General features: G+C 37.0%; 1 protein-coding gene across 2 annotated transcripts in view; it reads left to right on the top strand.

Moving 5' to 3' along the window:
* Positions 1-18,858, top strand: part of BCO2 (beta-carotene oxygenase 2) — a 62,302-nt gene that overhangs the window by 23,838 nt on the left and 19,606 nt on the right. Inside the window, exons 1-6 of one of the 2 annotated variants that reach the window (XM_055548018.1) lie at positions 7,322-7,388; positions 9,443-9,654; positions 9,867-9,982; positions 10,773-10,875; positions 16,638-16,766; positions 18,583-18,743. In XM_055548018.1, the coding sequence (XP_055403993.1) occupies positions 9,465-9,654; positions 9,867-9,982; positions 10,773-10,875; positions 16,638-16,766; positions 18,583-18,743 (699 nt within the window). In that variant the 5' untranslated portion in view covers positions 7,322-7,388; positions 9,443-9,464. Of the gene's footprint in view, positions 1-7,321; positions 7,389-9,442; positions 9,655-9,866; positions 9,983-10,772; positions 10,876-16,637; positions 16,767-18,582; positions 18,744-18,858 lie in introns of those variants that run through there. The other variant, XM_055548015.1, reaches the window with a different exon arrangement.

Genomic DNA, 18,858 nt, shown 5'->3' on the forward strand with positions numbered 1-18,858 from the left:
ACTTCCATAGTGGCTGCGTCAATTTACATTTCCACCAACAGTGCAAGAGCGTTCCCTTTTCTCCACACCCTCTCCAGCATTTATTGTTTGTAGACTTTTTGATGATGGCCATTCTGACCAGTATGAGGTGATATTGCATTGTAGTTTTGATTTACATTTCTCTAATAATGAGTGATGTTGAGCATCTTTTCATGTATTTGTTAGACATCTGTATATCTTCTTTGGAGAAATGTCTGTTTAGGTCTTTTTCCAACTTTGTGATTGAGTTGTTTGTTTTTCTGGCATTGAGTTGTATGAGCTGCTTGTATATTTTGGAAATTAATCCTTTGTCAGTTGTTTCATTTGCTTTTATTTTCTCCCATTCTGAGGGTTGTCTTTTCACCTTGCTTATAGTTTCCTTTGCTGTGCAAAAGCTTGTAAGTTTAATCAGGTCCCACTTGTTTACTTTTGTTTTTATTTCCATTACTCTAGGAGGTGGGTCATAGAGGATCTTTCATTGATTTATGTCATTGAATGTTCTGCCTATGTTTTCCTCTATGAGTTTTATAGTTTCTGTTTTTACATTTAGGTCTTTAATCCATTTTGAGTTTATCTTTGTGTATGGTGTTAGGAAGTATTCTAATTTCATTCTTTTACATGTAGCTGTCCTGTTTTCCCAGCACCATTTATTGAAGAGGCTGTCTTTGCCCCATTGTATATTCTTGCCTCCTTTGTCAAAAATAAGGTACCCATAGGTGCATGGGTTTCTTTCTGGGCTTTCTATCTTGTTCCATTGGCCTATATTTCTGTTTTTCTGCCAGTATCATACTGTCTTGATGACTGTAGCTTTTCAGTATAATCTGAAGTCAGGAAAGTTGATTCTTCCAGCTCCATTCTTCTTTCTCAAGAGTGCTTTGGCTATTTGGGATCTTCTGTGTTTCCATATGAATTGTGAAATTTTTTGTTCTGGTTCTATGAAAAATGCCATCAGTAATTTGATAGGGATTGCACTGAATCTGTAGATTGCATTTGATAATATAGTCATTTTCACAATATTGATTCTTCCTTTTGTCTGCTTAGGTAAGTTTATTCCTAGATATTTAATTCTTTTTGTTGCACTGGTGAATGGGATTGATTCCTTAATTTCTCTTTCTGATTTTTCATTCTTAGTATATAGAAATGCAAGTGATTTCTGTGTATTGATTTTGTATCCTGAAACTTTGCTAAATTCACTGATTGGCTCTAGTAATTTTTTGATATTATCTTTAGGGTTTTCTATGTACAGTATCATATGATCTGCAAACAATGAGAGCTTTACTTCTTCTTTTCTGATCTGGATTCCTTTATTTCTTTTTCTTCTCTGATTGCTGAAGCTAGGACTTCCAGAACTACGTTGAATAATAGTGGTGAAAGTGGACATCCTTGTTTTGTTCTTGATCTTAGGGGGAATGCTTTCAGTTTGTCCACCATTGAGAATAATGTTTGCTGTAGGCTTATCATATATGGCCTTTACTATGTTGAGGTAGGTTCCTTCCATGCCCATTTTTTGAAGCGTTTTAATCATAAATGGGTGCTGAATTTTGTCAAAAGCTTTTTCTGCATCTATTGAGATGATCATATGGTCTTTATCTTTAAATTTGTTAACATGGTGTATCACATTGATTGTTTTGCATATATTGAAGAATCGTTGCATTCCTGGAGTAAACCCAACTTGATCTCACATGGTGAGCTTTTTGATATGTTGCTGAATTCTGTTTGCTAAAATTTGTTGAGGATTTTTGTATCTATCTTCATCAGTGATATTGGCCTGTAGTTTCTTTTTTTGTGTTGTCTTTGTCTGGTTTCGGTATCAGGATGATGGTGGCCTTGTAGAATGAGTTGGAAATGTTCCTTCCTCTGCAGTTTTTTGAAAGAGTTTTAGAAGGATAGGCATTAGCTCTTCTCTAAATGTTTGATAGAATTCTCCTGTGAAGCCTGGGCTTTTGTTTTTGGGGAGATTTTAGATCACAGCTTCAATTTCAGTGCTTGTAATTGGATTGTTTATAATTTCTGTTTCTTCCTGGTTCAGTCTTGTAGGATTAAACTTTTCTAAGAATCTGCCCATTTCTTCCAAGTTAGCCATTTTATGCCATATAGTTGTTCATAATAGTCTCTTATAATCCTTTGTATTTCTACATTGTCTGTTGTAACCTCTCCTTTTTCATTTCTAATTTTGTTGATTTGATTCTTCTCTCTTTTTTTCTTGATGAGTCTGGCTAAAGGTTTGTCAATTTTGTTTATCTTCTCAAAGAACCAGCTTTTAGTTTTATTAATTTTTACTATTGTTTCTTTCATTTATTTTTTACTTATTTCTGCTCCAATCTTTGTGATTTCTTTCCTTCTACTAATTTTGGGGTCTTTTTGTTCTTTTTTTTCCAGTTGTTTTTGGTGGAAAGTTAGGTTGTTTTTTCCAAACAAAGTTTAGATGTTTTTCTTATAAAGTTTCAATGTTTTTCTTGTTTCTTGAGGTAGGATCGTATTGCTATAAGCTTCCCTCTTAGAACTCCTTTTGCTGCATTCCAAAAATTTTGAGTTGTCGTGTTTTCATTTGTCATTTGTTTCTAGAAAGTTTATTATTTCCTTTTTGATTTCTTCAGTAACGTGTTGGTTGTTTAGAAATGTGTTGTTTAATCTCCATGTTTTTGTGTTTCTTAGTTTTTTTCTTGTAATTGATATCTAGTCTTATAGTGCTCTGGTCGAAGAAGATGCTAGATATGATTTCAGTTTTCTTAAATTTACTGAGGTTTGATATGTGACCCAAGATGTGGTATATCCTAGAGAATGTTCCATGTGCACTTTAGAAGAAGGTGTATTCTTCTGCATTTGGATGGAGACTGTCCTGAAGATATCAATGAGATCCATCTCATCTAATATATCATTTAGGACTTGTATTTCCTTATTAATTTTCTGTTTTGATGATCTGTCCATTGGTGTGAGTGGGGTGTTAAAGTCTCCTACTATTACTGTGTTACTGTGAATTTCTCCTTTTATATCTGTTAATGTTTGTCTTATGTACTGAGGTGCTCCTATGTTGGGTGCATAGATATTTACAGTTGTTATGTCTTCCTCGTGGATTGATCCCTTGATCATTACGTAGTGTCCTTCCTTATCTCTTGTAATCTTCTTTATTTTAAGGTCTATTTAGTCTGATATGAGGATTGCTACTCCAGCTTTCTTTTGCTTCCCATTTGCATGGAATATTTTTCCATCTTCTCACTTTCTGTCTGTATGTGTCTTGAGGTCTGAAGTGGGTTTCTTGTAAACAGCATATATATGGGTCTTGTTTTTGTATCCATTCAGCCAGTCTGTGTCTTTTGGTTAGAGCATTTAATCTGTTTACATTTAAGGTAACTATTGATATATATGTTCCTATTGCCATTTTCTTAATTGTTTGGGGTTGATTTTGTAGGTTTTTTTTCTTCTCTTGTATTTTTTGACTGTGTAAGTCCCTTTAACATTTGTTGTAGAGCTGGTTTGGTGGTACTGAATTCTCTTATCTTTTGCTTGTCTGAGAAGCTTTTATTTCTCCATCAATTTTGAATGAGATCCTTGCTGGGTACAGTAATCTTGGTTGCAGATTTTTCCCTTTCAGTACTTTAAATATATCCTGCCACTCCCTTCTGGCCTGCAGAGTTTCTGCTGAAAGATCAGCTGTTAAGCATATGGGGTTTCCCTGTATGTTACTTCTCCCTTGCTTCTTTTAATATTCTTTCTTTGTGTTTAGTCTTTGGTAGTTTGATTAGTGTGTGTCTTGGTGTGTTTTTCCTTGGGTTTATCCTATATGGGACTCTTTGTGCCTCTTGGACTTGACTGACTATTTCCCTTTCCATGTTGGGGAAATTTTCAACTATAATCTCTTCAAAAATTTTCTCCTATCCTTTCTTTTTCTCTTCTTCTTCTTCTGGGACCCCTATAATTCAACTGTTGGTGCATTTGATATTGTCCCAGAGGTCTCTGAGACTATTCTCAGTTCTTTTCATTCTTTCTACTTTTTTCTGCTCTTCAGAAGTTATTTCCACCATTTTATCTTCCAGCTCACTGATTCATTCTTCTGCTTCAGATGTTCTGCTATTGATTCTTTCCAGAGTATTTTTAATTTCAGTAATTGTGTTGTTTGTCTCTGTATGTTTATTCTTTAATTCTTCTAGGTCTTTGTTAATTGATTCTTACATTTTCTCCATTTTGTTTTCAAGGTTTTTGATCATCTTTTCTATCATTATTCTGAATTCTTTTTCAGGTAGTTTGCCTATTTCCTCTTCATTTATTTGGACTTCTGTGTTTCTAGTTTGTTCCTTCATTTGTGTAGTATTTCTCTGCCTTTTCATTATTATATTTTAACTTATTGTGTTTGAGGTCTCCTTTTCCCAGGATTCAAGATTGAATTCTTTCTTCCTTTTAGTTTCTGCCCTCCTAAGGTTGGTCCAGTGGTTTGTGTAAGCTTCCTGTGGGGTGTGGGGTGAGATTTGTGCTGAGTTTTTGTTTGTTTGTTTTTCCTCTGATGGGCAAGGCTGAATGAGGTGATAATCCTGTCCGATGATGTTTGGGTTTGTATTTTTGTTTTGTTTGTTGTTTAGATGAAGAATCCTGCACAGGGTGCTACTGGGAGTTGTGTGATGCCTGGTCTTGTATTCAGTTGGATTCCTTTATGAGATTTCTCACTAGTTGATACTCCTAGGGTTAGTTCTCTGGTAGTCTAGGGTCTTGGAGTTAGTGCTCCTACTCCAAAGGCTCAGGGCTTAATCTCTGGTCACGAATGAAGAGTCCACAAATGGTTTGTTATGGCATTAAGTGAGAGTAAAACAAATATCCAAAAATGAGAAGCCAAAGATGAACCCCAGACAAATGGCAGTTACAAAATCAGGCAAATAAATAATTAAATAATGGAGTATACACATATACATATACACCTATGAGCAAAGTCAAAACAGTCCAAGAAAAATAAAGTAAATTAGATTGACCTGGCAAACAAAGGAAATTAAAAACTTTATTTACCAGTTAAGAACAAAACTAACTAAAGCACAAACTGAAAAACAGAACTAAAGCAAGGTGCCAAATGGGGAATAAAGCAATGAAAACAAAAGTAAGAAACATGTTGAGAGGAAAGGGAAGAAAGAAAGAATAGATATGCAAAGTTAAATAGAGGTAGATGAAGATTTATATATGTTAAAATTTAACTGCAAGGGGAAAAGTAGGAAAGGCAGGCAAAGGAATAAATGTAGAAAAAATATAATATATTTTAAAAAATTAAAAACTAAAATTATAAAAAAGAGAAAAGAAAAAAAAAACGGAAGAAGAAAGAAAAGAGGAAAGAAAAATGGAAAACTCCACAGAACTGCAAAAGCCCAACATAGAGCCAGAGGTTTATAACAACAGTAAAAAGTGTGACTGAATATACCCATATTAATATACACCCATAAGCAAAATCAAGCAGTCCTACAAAAGTAAAGTACAATAGATTGACTCAGTGAACAAAGGAAACCAAAAATTACATCTACCAAAACAAAACTAAAGCACAAACTGGAAAGCAAAACTAAAGAAGGTGCCAATTGGGGAATAAAGCAATGAAAAAAACTAACAAGTATGTTGAGAGGAAAGGAAAGAAAGAAAGAATAGATAGGCAAAGTTAAATAGAGGTAGATAAAGAAGATTTATATACATTAAGGATTAACTGCATGGGGAAAAGAACAGTAGGAAAAGCAGACAAAGGAATAAATGTAAAAAAAATAATAATAGGTTTAAAATAGTAAAATTAAAGAAAGAGAGAAAAAAAAGGGAAACTCCACAGAACTGCAAAAGCCCAACATAGAGGCAGAGGTTTATAACAACCATAAAAAATGTGACTGAGGGGGAAAATAAAAAGCTCAAAAGCTTAATTAGATTTCATAGTGCCAATAAAATTGACAGCTACAACAGAGGGGGGAAAAAGGAAAAAAAAAAAAGAAAAAAATCCAAAGAATCTACAGAAAAGTCAAAACATAAGAATAATAAATGTTTTTCTGAGTCACTGCTGTCAGAGTCCTTTCCCTTGCTGGGAGTCACAGTCCACCTCACCTCCCAAGGATGCCCTCCAACACTGTGCTGATATCCAGACCTGCTGTGGGGGCAGCTCAGATTCTAATCTGGTCCTTCTCCTGTGTGTTCTTGCCTCCAGTGTCCACAGCTCTCAGAACTAGTGCATTTTCTTTTGTGGGAACTCTCAATGACCTTTTATATATTCCATAGACACAGAGTCTGGCTAGTTGATTGTGTGGATTTAATCTGCAGCTTGTACAGCTGGTGGGAAGGTTTTGGATCTTCTTCCTTAGCAACACTGCCCCTAGGTTTCAACTGTGGTTTTATTTCCACCTCTGCATGTGGGTTGTCCACTGGGGTTTGCCCTGAAGGACTGGGTTTGCCCCTGTGAGGGCCAGAAGTGGAGGTGGTGCAGTTGCTTGGGTCACAGGGTTTCTGACAGCACCAGGTTCTCAGGGGAGTTGGTGGCTAGGGCAGCATGAAACATAGTGCTCTAGAAGGGTATGGCAACAAGTATTGGTCAATATGCTCCAGTATGCTTGCCTGGAGACCCTCCGTCCCTGACAGAGAAGCCTGGCAGGCCACAGCCTACAGGGTTGCAAAGAGTCAGACACTACCAAAGTGACCCTGTGCCCATAGATGCAAGACATGTTTTGCTTGTGGCAGCTCTGCCCCAGTGAGAGTTGGGTGTGAAGGTGGTGCAACTGCTTGGCTTGCGGGGACCCTGGCAGTGCCAAGTATGCAGGGACAGACTGCCTCTGGCGCAGGAGTTATGATCTTCTCAGAGTCTTTTTTCCAGCCTCTTGTAGCTGGCAATCGAAGGCCTCTTTGGCTAGTCTTTCTCCATAGCTCTGCCTGTTCAGGCACTTTGAGGGCTCCCTTGCCTGGAGTCCTTCTCTGTTGTTCAGCGCATCAGGCACATGGAGGGGCCTCCTGGCTGGGATCCTACCCTGTAGATCAGCATGTCAGGCACTTAAAGGGGCACCTTGGGTGGGGTCCTACTCTGTAGTTCTGCACATCAGTCACTTAAAGGAACATCCTGGGTGGAGTCCTGCTCTGTAGTTCAGTGCCTCAGGCGTTTTATGGGGCAGCCTCTCTATTGTTCTGGTGCTGGTGTGTGGGGAGAGAGAGGCTATGGTGATGGCTCCACCCCCTATGCGTGACTCAGCAGTATCGCCTTGCTTCCATGGCTGCCTGGCTTTCCTCCACAGGCATTTCCCACCACAATCCCCTTCCTACATTCCCTCAATCCATCTTTCTGCAATCAACAGCAGCCCTTGCCCTGGGATTGCTCCACAGTCCCCAAACGCCAGCTCCCAACCACTGTGCCTTCCAGGGGACCTGTGTCCCTGTCCAGGGTATGTATGGCTGCAGCAAGGACTGTCTGGTTCTCATTCTATTTAGGCTGCCACAGATCAGCTGTTTCACTCTTAGCCTTAAATGTTTCTCCTCTGACTCAGACAATCACCTTGATGTGGGGATTGGACCCCACATCAAGGTGATTGTCTGAGTCGGAGGAGAGCTTCAGTTCCCCCACCCACTGAGGGTAGATCCAGTCCTACTAACACTCCTGTTTCGCCCACTAGTTCCTTGTCCTGTGGAGTTTTGAGTGATTCTATATATTCTTTACCTCTGGTCAGATATTCCTGTCTGCCCTCAGCTGGTGTTCTGCATTCTGTATGGACTTCTGTGTCTGAAGGTATATTCCTGATGTTCCATGGAGAGATGTGCTCCACATCCACCTAGTCCTCCACCATCTTGTTCTCTTGGATCCTCTGTTCTTTGAGTAGGATGGATGATTCAATATCACAAAGATGTCGGTTCTCCCTAAGTCAATTTTTAAATTTAATACAACCTTAATAAAAATTCTAGTTTTTAAAGGAAATTAGATGAATGAATACCAAGGTTCATGTGGAAAAATAAATATACAAGAGTAGTCAAGAAAACACTAAAAAAGAAAATTGTCTTGGGGTGGAGACTAGCCTTGTTGTTGTCCAGTCGCTCAGTTGTGTCTGACACTTTGCAACCCCATGGACTGGAGACTAGCCTTATCAGATGTTAAAATATAATTTTATATTATTTTAATTAAATATGACAATATAATTAAAATATTATGATATCAACATATTAATGGACAAATGGGCAAGTTATATAGAATAGAAAACCCAGAAATGGCCCCATAACTTACAGAAATTGATTTATGATAAAGATGGCATCTTAAATCAATATGTAAAGAGGGCCTTTTATAAAAACTTTCTTATTTCTTGCAGTTTAACACAATTGTGATGAAAAATAAAATTTACCATCTCAGCCATATTTAAATGTACAGGTTAGTGTTGTGAAACAGATCTTCAGAACTTTTTCATCTTGAAAAACTGAAACTCTATACTTATTTAACAATAGATCCCTATTTCCCCCTCTGCTGAGCCCCTGATAATCACCATTCTACTACATGTTTCTATGAGTTTGATGGCTTTAGATACCTCATGTAAGTGCTATTGTATAGTATTTGTCTTTTTGTGACTGGCTTATTTCACCATGTTATAGCATGTGACAGAATTTCTCTCCTTTTTAAGGCTGAATAATATTCCATTATATGTTAAATTTTGTTTATCCCATTCTTCAGCTGATGGATGCTTAGGTTGTTCCTACCTTTTGGTTATTGTAAATAATGCTGCTATAAGATGGGTGTACATATATCCACTTGCATCCCTGCTTTCAATACAGTAACCTTTTAAGACAAGCCTTTGAGATAAGACCAAGCATTTTTGCTTCCTTTTCCATGCTGAAGACATTGAACATTGAATCTGTCAAGCATACGAGAGAAAAGACTAATGTTAAACCCTTCAAAAAGTAAAGTGAAAAATTTTCCTTACAGTGTTTTAATGTTCCATCATTTAGATACATCATTTCTAGTGTGATAATATGGACAAAAATGATTATCCACTAAGGACATTCATCTTATTTGCTTACTTTAGCATAGTTTTGATAAATTTGACAAAAAATTGAAATAAACAGAAAATATAATACATAAAAGATATGAAGATAACTATGTCTAAAAGTTTTAGAATCCATTTTAATTTGAGAAATATCAAGCATTCCATATGCTATTATCTTGGCTATAGGGTAAAGATACAATTATCTTAGAAGTCAACAGCTTAGGGTTTTCCTTTAGCCCTCTGATGTATGAGGTTTGTGATAAGGGGTTAGGATCAAGAGAATGTAAGTTGGTCTTTCATTGTTGTACTCCAGGATTTACTCAAAATCTGTCATCCCTCAATTTCAAGTTCTTTGACTAATCAGGTTGTGCTAGGAACTCATCCCACTTCCTTATCTCTGTATTTGCAATCTCTCCTTTTGACCCCATGTTTTTCTTCCTAATATTTATTTTTCTATTTTTGCTCCTACCAAGGTACAATCACTGGTTTGATGGAATGGCTTTACTTCACCAGTTCAAGATGGAGAAGGGCACAGTGACATATAGGAGCAAGTTTCTACAGAGTGATACATATAAGGCCAACAGTGATCGTGATCGAATTGTGATCTCAGAATTTGGTACATTGGCTCTCCCTGACCCATGCAAGAATGTTTTTGAACGTTTCATGTCAAAATTTGAAAAGCCTGGTAAGCACCCTTTATTATGCCCAGAATTTTCAGGTAATAGTGATGATTCTTTAAATTATTATGACATATGTCAATCTTTTTTTATAAATATGGATCTTGATATTTATTTATTTTGATATGAGAGGATGTTTCAACTGCTTTCTCCCTTGATTGTGTGCTTAGGATCTCCTATAGTAAGTTGTGGTGTTTAAATTTTTGGGGTTTGATTTCAGCAATGACTGATAACACCAATGTCAACTATGTGCTGTACAAGGGTGATTACTACCTTAGTACGGAAACCAACTTTATGAATAAAGTGGACATTGAAACCCTGGAAAAAACAGAAAAGGTAAAATATAGGTTAAAATATAATAGACCCTAAAGTTTCTCTCCATTCAAATACTTTTTAGAGTAGTTATTATCAGAAGAAAAAATTGTATTCTTAAACAAAATCAAAATTACCCACTGATTCAGGTCATTAGGTACTCTCTGTCTTCATTAGAATGGTCTGCGGTGTTGGTCATCCTTAAAGATAATTCTAGATTTCTTCCTTAGTCCAACTGTCTGAAGGCTAGGGCAAAGGAGACATAGCATAGTACAGACTTACTTCTGTCATTTCATTTTCTGCTTAGCCCTAGGTAGAATTGGACTGGAGATTACCTAGATCCATACTGCCCTGGAGAAGGAAATGGCAACCCACTCCAGTATTCTTGCCTGGAAAATTCCATGGACAGAGGAGCCTGGTGGGCTACAGTCCATGGGGTCGCAAAAAGTCAGACAAGACTGAGCCACTAACACATACTGCCTTCATGTTATACATTAATTTAAAGCAAAATAAAATTTGGGGCCAGAATTTTAATCCTTATTCTTTTGAACTTTCTTGTGATCTGGATAATCATTTTTGTGCATTTCTTGGTGGTGGTGGTAGGAGGGATTTTGTTTGATTTTCTTGTTGTTTGTTCTTAGTTTCTTTTTCTTTAGTAGGAAAAATAACTGATTTCACAGAGGTGAGACATCAGGGCTTAAACTATAGTTTTTATATCTTATTTTAAAAGTATTTGATACATCCCTACTGTCTATGCATCTAAATAGAGACCTACCCATGTAATTTAGGTCTCTGAATGGTCTTAAATTTTCAGGTTAACTGGAGAAAATTTATCGCTGTGAACGGAGCAACTGCACATCCTCATTACGATCCAGATGGAACAACGTACAACATGGGGAACTCCTATGGGAAACATGGTAACATTGCAGTGGGAGTCTTTGAAAAAATAATTCGGAGTTAACTGTCTTCCCAGAGTTCCATTACGGCTAAGATGTTAACTTATATGAAACTCCTTTGAAAATTTCAGAAAGAAATCTCTGAAATTGCATTTCTGAACTTCAAATATGTAATTTATTGTTATGTTCTGTGGTCTTTTTGTGTATATACTTAGAAGCTGATTTTCTATTTGATGTTTTCATCATGACTCACATTTTTATGTTCCATTATGCTTTTTGGCTCACATGCATTGTAGGGATTTTCAGTATATATTTCTCAAACTTGAATTTTTAAGAGGTAGCATACTATCAGAAATTTAAAATGGCACAGCAAAGAGATAAAGAGAAGGCACACTGTATGTTACATAGAGAGGAATTTATTTTTACCATGGGAGTAATACACTACAAAGTAAGTTAAGGTTAAAGTTTGGTTGCATTTGCAGCTACTTGTATTATATCCCCTTCCTGTTCATCTGTATACTTTCCTAGCTGTCTGTTAGTCTGTTCCAGAAGGTTCTAATGGCTAATAATGACAGTTAACATTTATAGAGTAACTAGTATGTGCTGGTGTTAACCATTTTTTCCCATATAGTTTCTCATTTAATCTCTGAGAAAAGTACAGTTATTTTATTTTTTAATTGAGGTATAGTTGATTGACAATGTTGTGTTAGTTTCCCATATTCTTTTCCATTATGGTTTACTGCAAGATACTGAATATAGTTCCCTGTGCTATACAGCAGGACCTTGTTGTTTATCTATTTTATATACAGTAGTTTGTATTTGCTAATCCCATACTCCTAATTTATTCCCCACCCATTTCCCCTTTGGCAACCATAAGTTTGTTTTCAATGTCTGAGTCTATTTCTGTTTTGTAAATAAGTTCATTTGTATCATATTTTAGATTCCCATATAAATGATATCATATGATATTTGTCTGTCTCTGTCTTACTTCGCTTAGTTTGATAATCTCTAGGTCCATCCATGGCATTAAGAAAGGTATTATTACTCCCATTTTATAGATGAGGGCAGAGAACCTTGAGAAGATTTAAGATGCTTGCTTAAGGAAGCCTCAAGTGTCTAATACCAGGCTTGGCACCAAGCCTGAATAACACAGAAAAAGCTTGCTATTAGTCATTTTGTTAGACCAACTTAATAATTATTTATCACTGAGTACAGAGGATTCTCTCAGGGCATGCAAATTCTTTATCATATACCCGAATATACATCTCCCTCTGTTTGGAAAGGAATGTGTAAGTACAAGTATTAGAAGTTTCTGACTGTCTATCTTAGCTGTCAATCTATCATTTATAACCTATGAATCCTTTGTATAGGTTAACTTTTGAATAGGCTAATGTAAGGAATTGGCTTTTTGGGTTGTTCATCTCTACCTCTCCATATTTACACATATAAGTATATATGAACATGAAGACTTCAGGTTTGTTTTTTTACTAGCTCAAGAAGAGATAGGATACCCTGGAAACTTCATCACCCAGCCGTTTCTGCTCTTTGTTACCTGACCTCAGGTAGGGATGTATTCTTCAAATCTGTTATAGGAAACATCAAACATCTTTTTAGGTAAAATCTTTAACCAAGTGGGTACACTGACTCAGCTTTTTTTTTTTTTTTCGTCCATTCATTTTTTTTGATCGTTAAAAATTCATTTCTTAATAAATTAACTCTAATAACCAAGCGAGGCTTCCCTGGTGGCTCAGACAGTAAAGAATCTGCCTGCAATGCAGGAGACCCAGGTTCAGTCCCTGGGTTGGGAAGATCCCCTGGAGAAGAGAATGGCTACCCATTCCATTCATCAGGTACAGATGTGAGAGTTGGACCATAAAGAAGGCTGAGTGCCAAATAATTGATGCTTTCGAATTTTGGTACTGGAGAGACTCTTGAGAGTCTTGGGCAGCAGGAGATCAAACCAGTCACTCCTAAAGGAAATAAATCCTATTCATTTGAATGACTGATGCTGAAGATAAAGCTCTAAAACTTTGGCCACCTGATGCAAAGAGCTGACTCATTGGAAAAGACCCTGATCCTGGGAAAGATTGAGGGCAGGAGGAGAAGGGGGAAACAGAGGGAGAAATGATTGGATGGCATCACTGACTCAATGGACATGAGTTTGAGCAAACTCCAGGAGATAGTGAAGGACAAGGAAGCCTGGTGGGCTGTAGTCCATGTAGAAAGAGCTGGACATGACTTAGTGACTGAACAACAGCAACAGCCCACTCCAGTGTTCTTACCTGAAGAATTTCATGGACAGAGAGGAGCCTGGTGGGCTATAGTCTATGAGTTGCAAAGAGTTATAGATAACTTTGTATATAGTCCATAACATAAGAAATACTGTTTAACCATTTTTGTTTATTTTTCTAAAATAAATCCTCATTAGATCAGTGATTCTCAGCCTTTAGAAAACCCCAAAGCCATCTGGAATGCTTTCTAGCAATGTAAGATCAGTGGGCTTCATCTTCAGATATTCTGGTTCAGTATACTTGAAAAGGAGCTAAGAATCTGCATTGTAACCAACCCTTCACTCCTTATCTTGATACATTTTAACAAGATCTCCAGGTGATTTTGGTGCAAGTGGCCTATGAATCTCTGAGAAACCTTGCACCAGTCATTATGAGTTGTACTTGTTATTTTGCCTCAATTTGATGTTTATGCAAAGTCCTGAGGCGTCTCCCAGAGTTAGGCACAAAGTATTGAGCAAATCATTTCTCTGGGCATTCAGTCGTCTGCTGTGTGTTTCCTGGGTGTCTGTCTGCCTTGTACTTGTCTTCAAGACTTACAATTAGGACAGTTCATCAACTAGTAGTGTTCAAATTTAGTAAATTGAGTAATTGTCATTTAATCCAATTGCTGAGATAGGAAATTCTTCTCTTGATACTCTAATCTCAAGTAAAACTGGATTTACTTCTTTTTTCTTACTTGATTATTTGGTTCAGTGAGGAATTTTTGAACTAGAACACAAATATAAGTGTAGCTGCAGAGAGCTCAACAATATGTGTTTGGGGGACATTTAGTGATTTTCTTTTGGTAAATAAAGTGCTTGCTAGTAATTTCTACCTTTACAAAATAAAAAGCTTTTAATTGTTTTCACTTTTCCAGATATTTTTTAAAAGCCCTTTTAAAATTAACAGAAATCCTCTAAACATTTAATCTAGCTAGTTTTAAGTACTAATTTAAAATAATGTAATCTCTTAGATGCTTACCGTAGATGGAGATGGAGATGGTAATATTGGAACTGTAGAGTTTATTTTTCATTTCTTTTATAACTCATCACTGTATAAAGCATGATGTTTTATATATAATTGTTTCTCAAAACATATAGTATCCTAACCTAGACCTCCCCACTAATTGCTTACTCAAGTGTTTTTACTAGGATATCTAATAGAGGTTACAAAATTAATTTTTTAAAACCAAACTTTTGATCTTTCTCCCTAAATTTCTCTGCTTAAAATCTTCCCCATCTCAGTTGAGGGTAACTCTGTCATTCTACTTGCTTAAGATGATAACCTTGGAATCGTGTTTTATACCTCTCTCACATCCACGTGGGTGGATGTGAGATCCAATGGGTCAAAAAGTAATTTCAGCAATACCTTCAAAATATATCAAAAATCCAGCTATGTCATATCACCTCCACTGCCCCCACTCTGGTTTGGGCCACCATTCTTTCTCATTTGAATTATTGGAATAGCTTCTTAACCAGTCTCCTTGCTTCTCCCTTTACCCTACTTCAGTTTATTCTCAGTGTATCAGCCAGTTATCCTTTTAACCTACCCCACCTCATCTAGAATTTTCTCTCTGCTTGCTATGGGCAGGGCAGCACTGTCCTCACTGCAGTTATTTAAACACTCCAAACTTATTCTTGGCTGAGAATCTTTGCATTTGCTCTTCTCACCTCATAGCTCAGTTGGTAAAGAATCCGCCTGCAATGCAGGAGACCCCAGTTTGATTCCTGGGTCAAGAAGATCCTCTGGAGAAGGGATAGGCTACCCACTCCAGTATTCCTGGGCTTCCCTTGTGGCTCAGCTGGTAAAGAATCCGCCTGCAATGCAGGAGACCTGGGTTTGATCCCTGGGTTGGGAAGATCCCCTGGAGAAGGGAAAGGCTACTCACTCCAGTATTCTGGCCTGGAGAATTCCGTGGACTGTATAGTCCATGGGATCGCAAAGAGTTGGACACAACTGAGCGACTTTCACTTTCATCACCTGAAATGCATTTCTCCCAGATATCCTCAAGGCTCTCTTCCTCACTCCCTTCAGGTCTTGACTCAAATGCCACCTTCTTAGTGAAGCCTTCCCAGACCACCATAATTTAAGTTGCAAATAGTAGCAGTCCACATCCTTATACACTCACTTCTAATTCCCATTCCCTTGTTTATTCCTCATTATTGTTCTCATCTGATGCATTATATTTTTACTTATTGTATGATTTTTTTTTAAATTTGAGTTTTATAAAAGAAGAGCCTTTTGTCTATTTTGTACACTATTTTGCTGTACACAAGTGTCTAGAATATGCTGCTTAGGACTCTTAGAAGAGTGCCTGGAATATAATTGACACTCAGTAAGGGCTTCCCAGGTGGTGCTAGCAGTAAAGAACCCTCCTGCCAATGTAGGAGACTTAAGAGATACAGATTGGATCCCTGGATCAGGAAGATCGCCTGGAGGAGGAAATGGCAACCCACCCCAGTATTCTTGCCTAGAAAATCCCATGGACAGAGGAACCTGGTGGGCTATGGTTCATAGGGTTGCAAAGAGTCAGACATGACTGAAGTGACTTAGCTCTCAAGGAGCTGCTGATAAATGAGTAGGGAACCGGATGGTTATCCTGTTCCAAAAGAGGTGAAGAGATTGTGAGATTCTATAAGTTACAGGTTCCTCAGGACCTACGTTGGCACTTCTAACACCAGAAAGATAATTCAATATGATCTCAGTATTTGTTCATTCATTGAGTTATTTAACAAACATATGTTCTTAGTCAATCCAACAATAGTTTTTTATGGTTTACCTACAGGTCAGTGTTTGGTACTGAGGATGCAAAGATGTGTCAGACATAATTCCTGCTTCAGAAGAGCCTAGTTTGCTAGGAAACAGATAAATACACAGAAAATTATAGTAAATGAGATAAATACTCTGACAGTGTAGAATATAATCAGAGAATAAAGGAGGGACAACAAATATCTTTGGATGGGAAAATCTGCTTAAGGAGTGGGTACCTGAGTTGATTATTGAGGAAGTAATAATAGTCAGATGGATAATTGCATGAGTGAATGTTGGTAAGATGGGAAGAGAGGGGACCCAAAGTGACCCCAAGGATCTAGAAGACTGAATGGAAGAAGTTGGACATAAATACAAATGGAGACTGTAGTTTTTGGAACTGGGGAGTGGGGAGAAGGACAAATAGAATTTGAAAATATTCCTGGCTGCTATCCTATCTTTTCCTATGAAGCTGGGATTGAGTTCATCTTCAGAGAGCTAGAAGGGAACCATTTGTGAATATTAAAATACAATAGCTGTTGGTTAGTTACTTTGTGTATGATGTTTCAAAACCTTAGCTAATACTGTTTATAAAGTTAATATATTTTTGTATCCATGTCTTTGAAATAACCCCTTATGAAATATATGTGTCATGCATATTGCATAAATCTTTTAATTGCTTTTGCCTAGTCCGCAAATACAAGGGCTATCTTTTATTCTTCAAATGTATGTAAAATAGTTAAGACAGGACTTTCCATTTTCCAGGTTCCTGCTATAATGTTATTCGGGTTCCTCCAGAAAAATCTGACCCTGGGGAGACAATCCATGGAGCCCAGGTGATATGTTCTATTGCTTCTGAGGAGGGGATGAGACCTTCTTACTACCACAGCTTTGGTGAGCCCAGAAATAAGACAAAATTTAACAGGACCTGCCTTAATGTCACTGTTGAAGGGGAACTAGTTTTGGAAAATAGTATGTTAATATAGTTTATCAGAGTATGTGATAAGAGACCAAGGTTGCGTTTTGATGTGAATTAAGTTCATTCTGTTTAGTCATGTGTTGCTTACCCTAGCCAACTGACTGATGGAAGAGATATTTTAATACAAGCAGTTATGAAAAAATTGTTAACAAGTTTTTCATTAATTGACTGCTCTAGGAAACAGCTGTCAGTTTAGGAAGTTATCAGTTCCTTCCCAGCACATTGAGTCAGGGAGAAATAGGCTGAGATTTAGTTACCCAACCATAATTCCACTTAAGTTCTCTATGAAGAACAGCCTCTCCCTCTAGCCCCCTGCTCCAGGATGAAACAATGAATAACCCCTAGTCATAGAAATCAGTCTCTTTGGTTTGTTTTGTATTGTGTTGTCTGTCATTGAATAAATACAAAGGAAAAATATACATTTATGCGTGTTTCCACAATAGAAGCTATGGGCTTTGGGTGATTATGAAGTGTCAATGTAGATGCATCAGCTATAATAAATGGACCACTCTGGTGGAGGAAATTGATAAAGTGGGAGCTGAGAGTGTATGGGGATGGCAGTATATGGCAAATCTCTGTACTTTCCCCTTGGTTTTGTTTTGAGCCTAAAATTGCTCCAAAAAATAAAGTCTTAATAAAAAAAAAAGAATTTGACCATAAAAAATGGACAGAATTTAGTATTTTAGGTGATTTTAAAGACCACAAATAATAATCATGTTAATATTTTTTGGGAGGGAAATTCATATTCCACATAGATTGCTTCAGCTTTTTTTCAGAATGTTTATTTTCTGCATCATAAACTTTTATAGCCAATCTGCTCCTGGGTCCTTACCTCCAGTGTAAATAGCAAAAGGATTAAGAAATGAAGCTCCAGATCATAAATGACACTTTTAATATAATGCTTCCTAAACCAAAACAATTTGAAAAGATAAAAAAAATGCAAGTTGAGGGCATTCAACCCAAGCTATTCTAAGAAGTTCCTGTTTTTTTTTTTTTTTTTTCTGGGACCTATGACTTTATTTATTTATTTTTTCTTTTTTAAAAAAATTTATTTATTTTAATTGGAGGTTAATTACTTTACAATATTGTATTGGTTTTGCCATACATCTGCCACAGGTATACACGTGTTCCCCATCCTGAACACCCCTCCCACCTCCCTCCCTGTACCATCCCTCTGGGTCATCCCAGTGCACCAGCCCCAAGCATCCTGTATCCTGCATCGAACCTGGACTGGCGATTCATTTCATATATGATATTATACATGTTTCAATGCCATTCTCCCAAATCAACCCACCCTCTCCCTCTCCCACAGAGTCCAAAAGACTGTTCTATACATCTGTGTCTCTTTTGCTGTCTCGCATACAGGGTTATTGTTACCATATTTCTAAATTCCATATATATGCATTAGTATACTGTATTGGTGTTTTTCTTTCTGGCTTATTTCACTCTGTATAATAGGCTCCAGTTTCAGCCACCTCATTAGAACTGATTCAAATGTATTCTTTTTAATGGCTGAGTAATACTCCATTGTGTATAGAAGTTCCTGTTTTTATGTAGGAACAGAAAATATATATAGGAAAGCTGAAAAATGATGAAGAATTATTTCTGATTGGCATTTGTTTAGGTCAGCAGTAATATGTCCAATTATTCTGACAAGTCCCCATAACTGTTGCATTTCAGACATCTCTATTTTGCCAAATAACATTTTATTATTTACTTGAACCATTTTAGGAATGACAAGGAACTATATCATCTTCATTGAACAGCCTCTAAAGATGAATTTGTGGAGAATCATCTCTTCTAAAATTCGAGGAAAGGCCTTTTCAGATGGAATAAGCTGGGAACCCCAGTATAATACACGGTTTCATGTGGTGGATAAGCATACTGGTCAGGTAGAGAATTTTGACTGTGAATGATTGGACATAAAGGCAAATTTCCATATCACTGATTTTTCCCTTGTTGGGTATTTCTTACATAAGCCATTCTTAATGAAAGGATATTGCCTTC

The sequence above is a fragment of the Bubalus kerabau genome, chromosome 15, assembly GCF_029407905.1.
Source record: "Bubalus kerabau isolate K-KA32 ecotype Philippines breed swamp buffalo chromosome 15, PCC_UOA_SB_1v2, whole genome shotgun sequence".
Taxonomy (NCBI): Eukaryota; Metazoa; Chordata; class Mammalia; order Artiodactyla; family Bovidae; genus Bubalus; species Bubalus kerabau.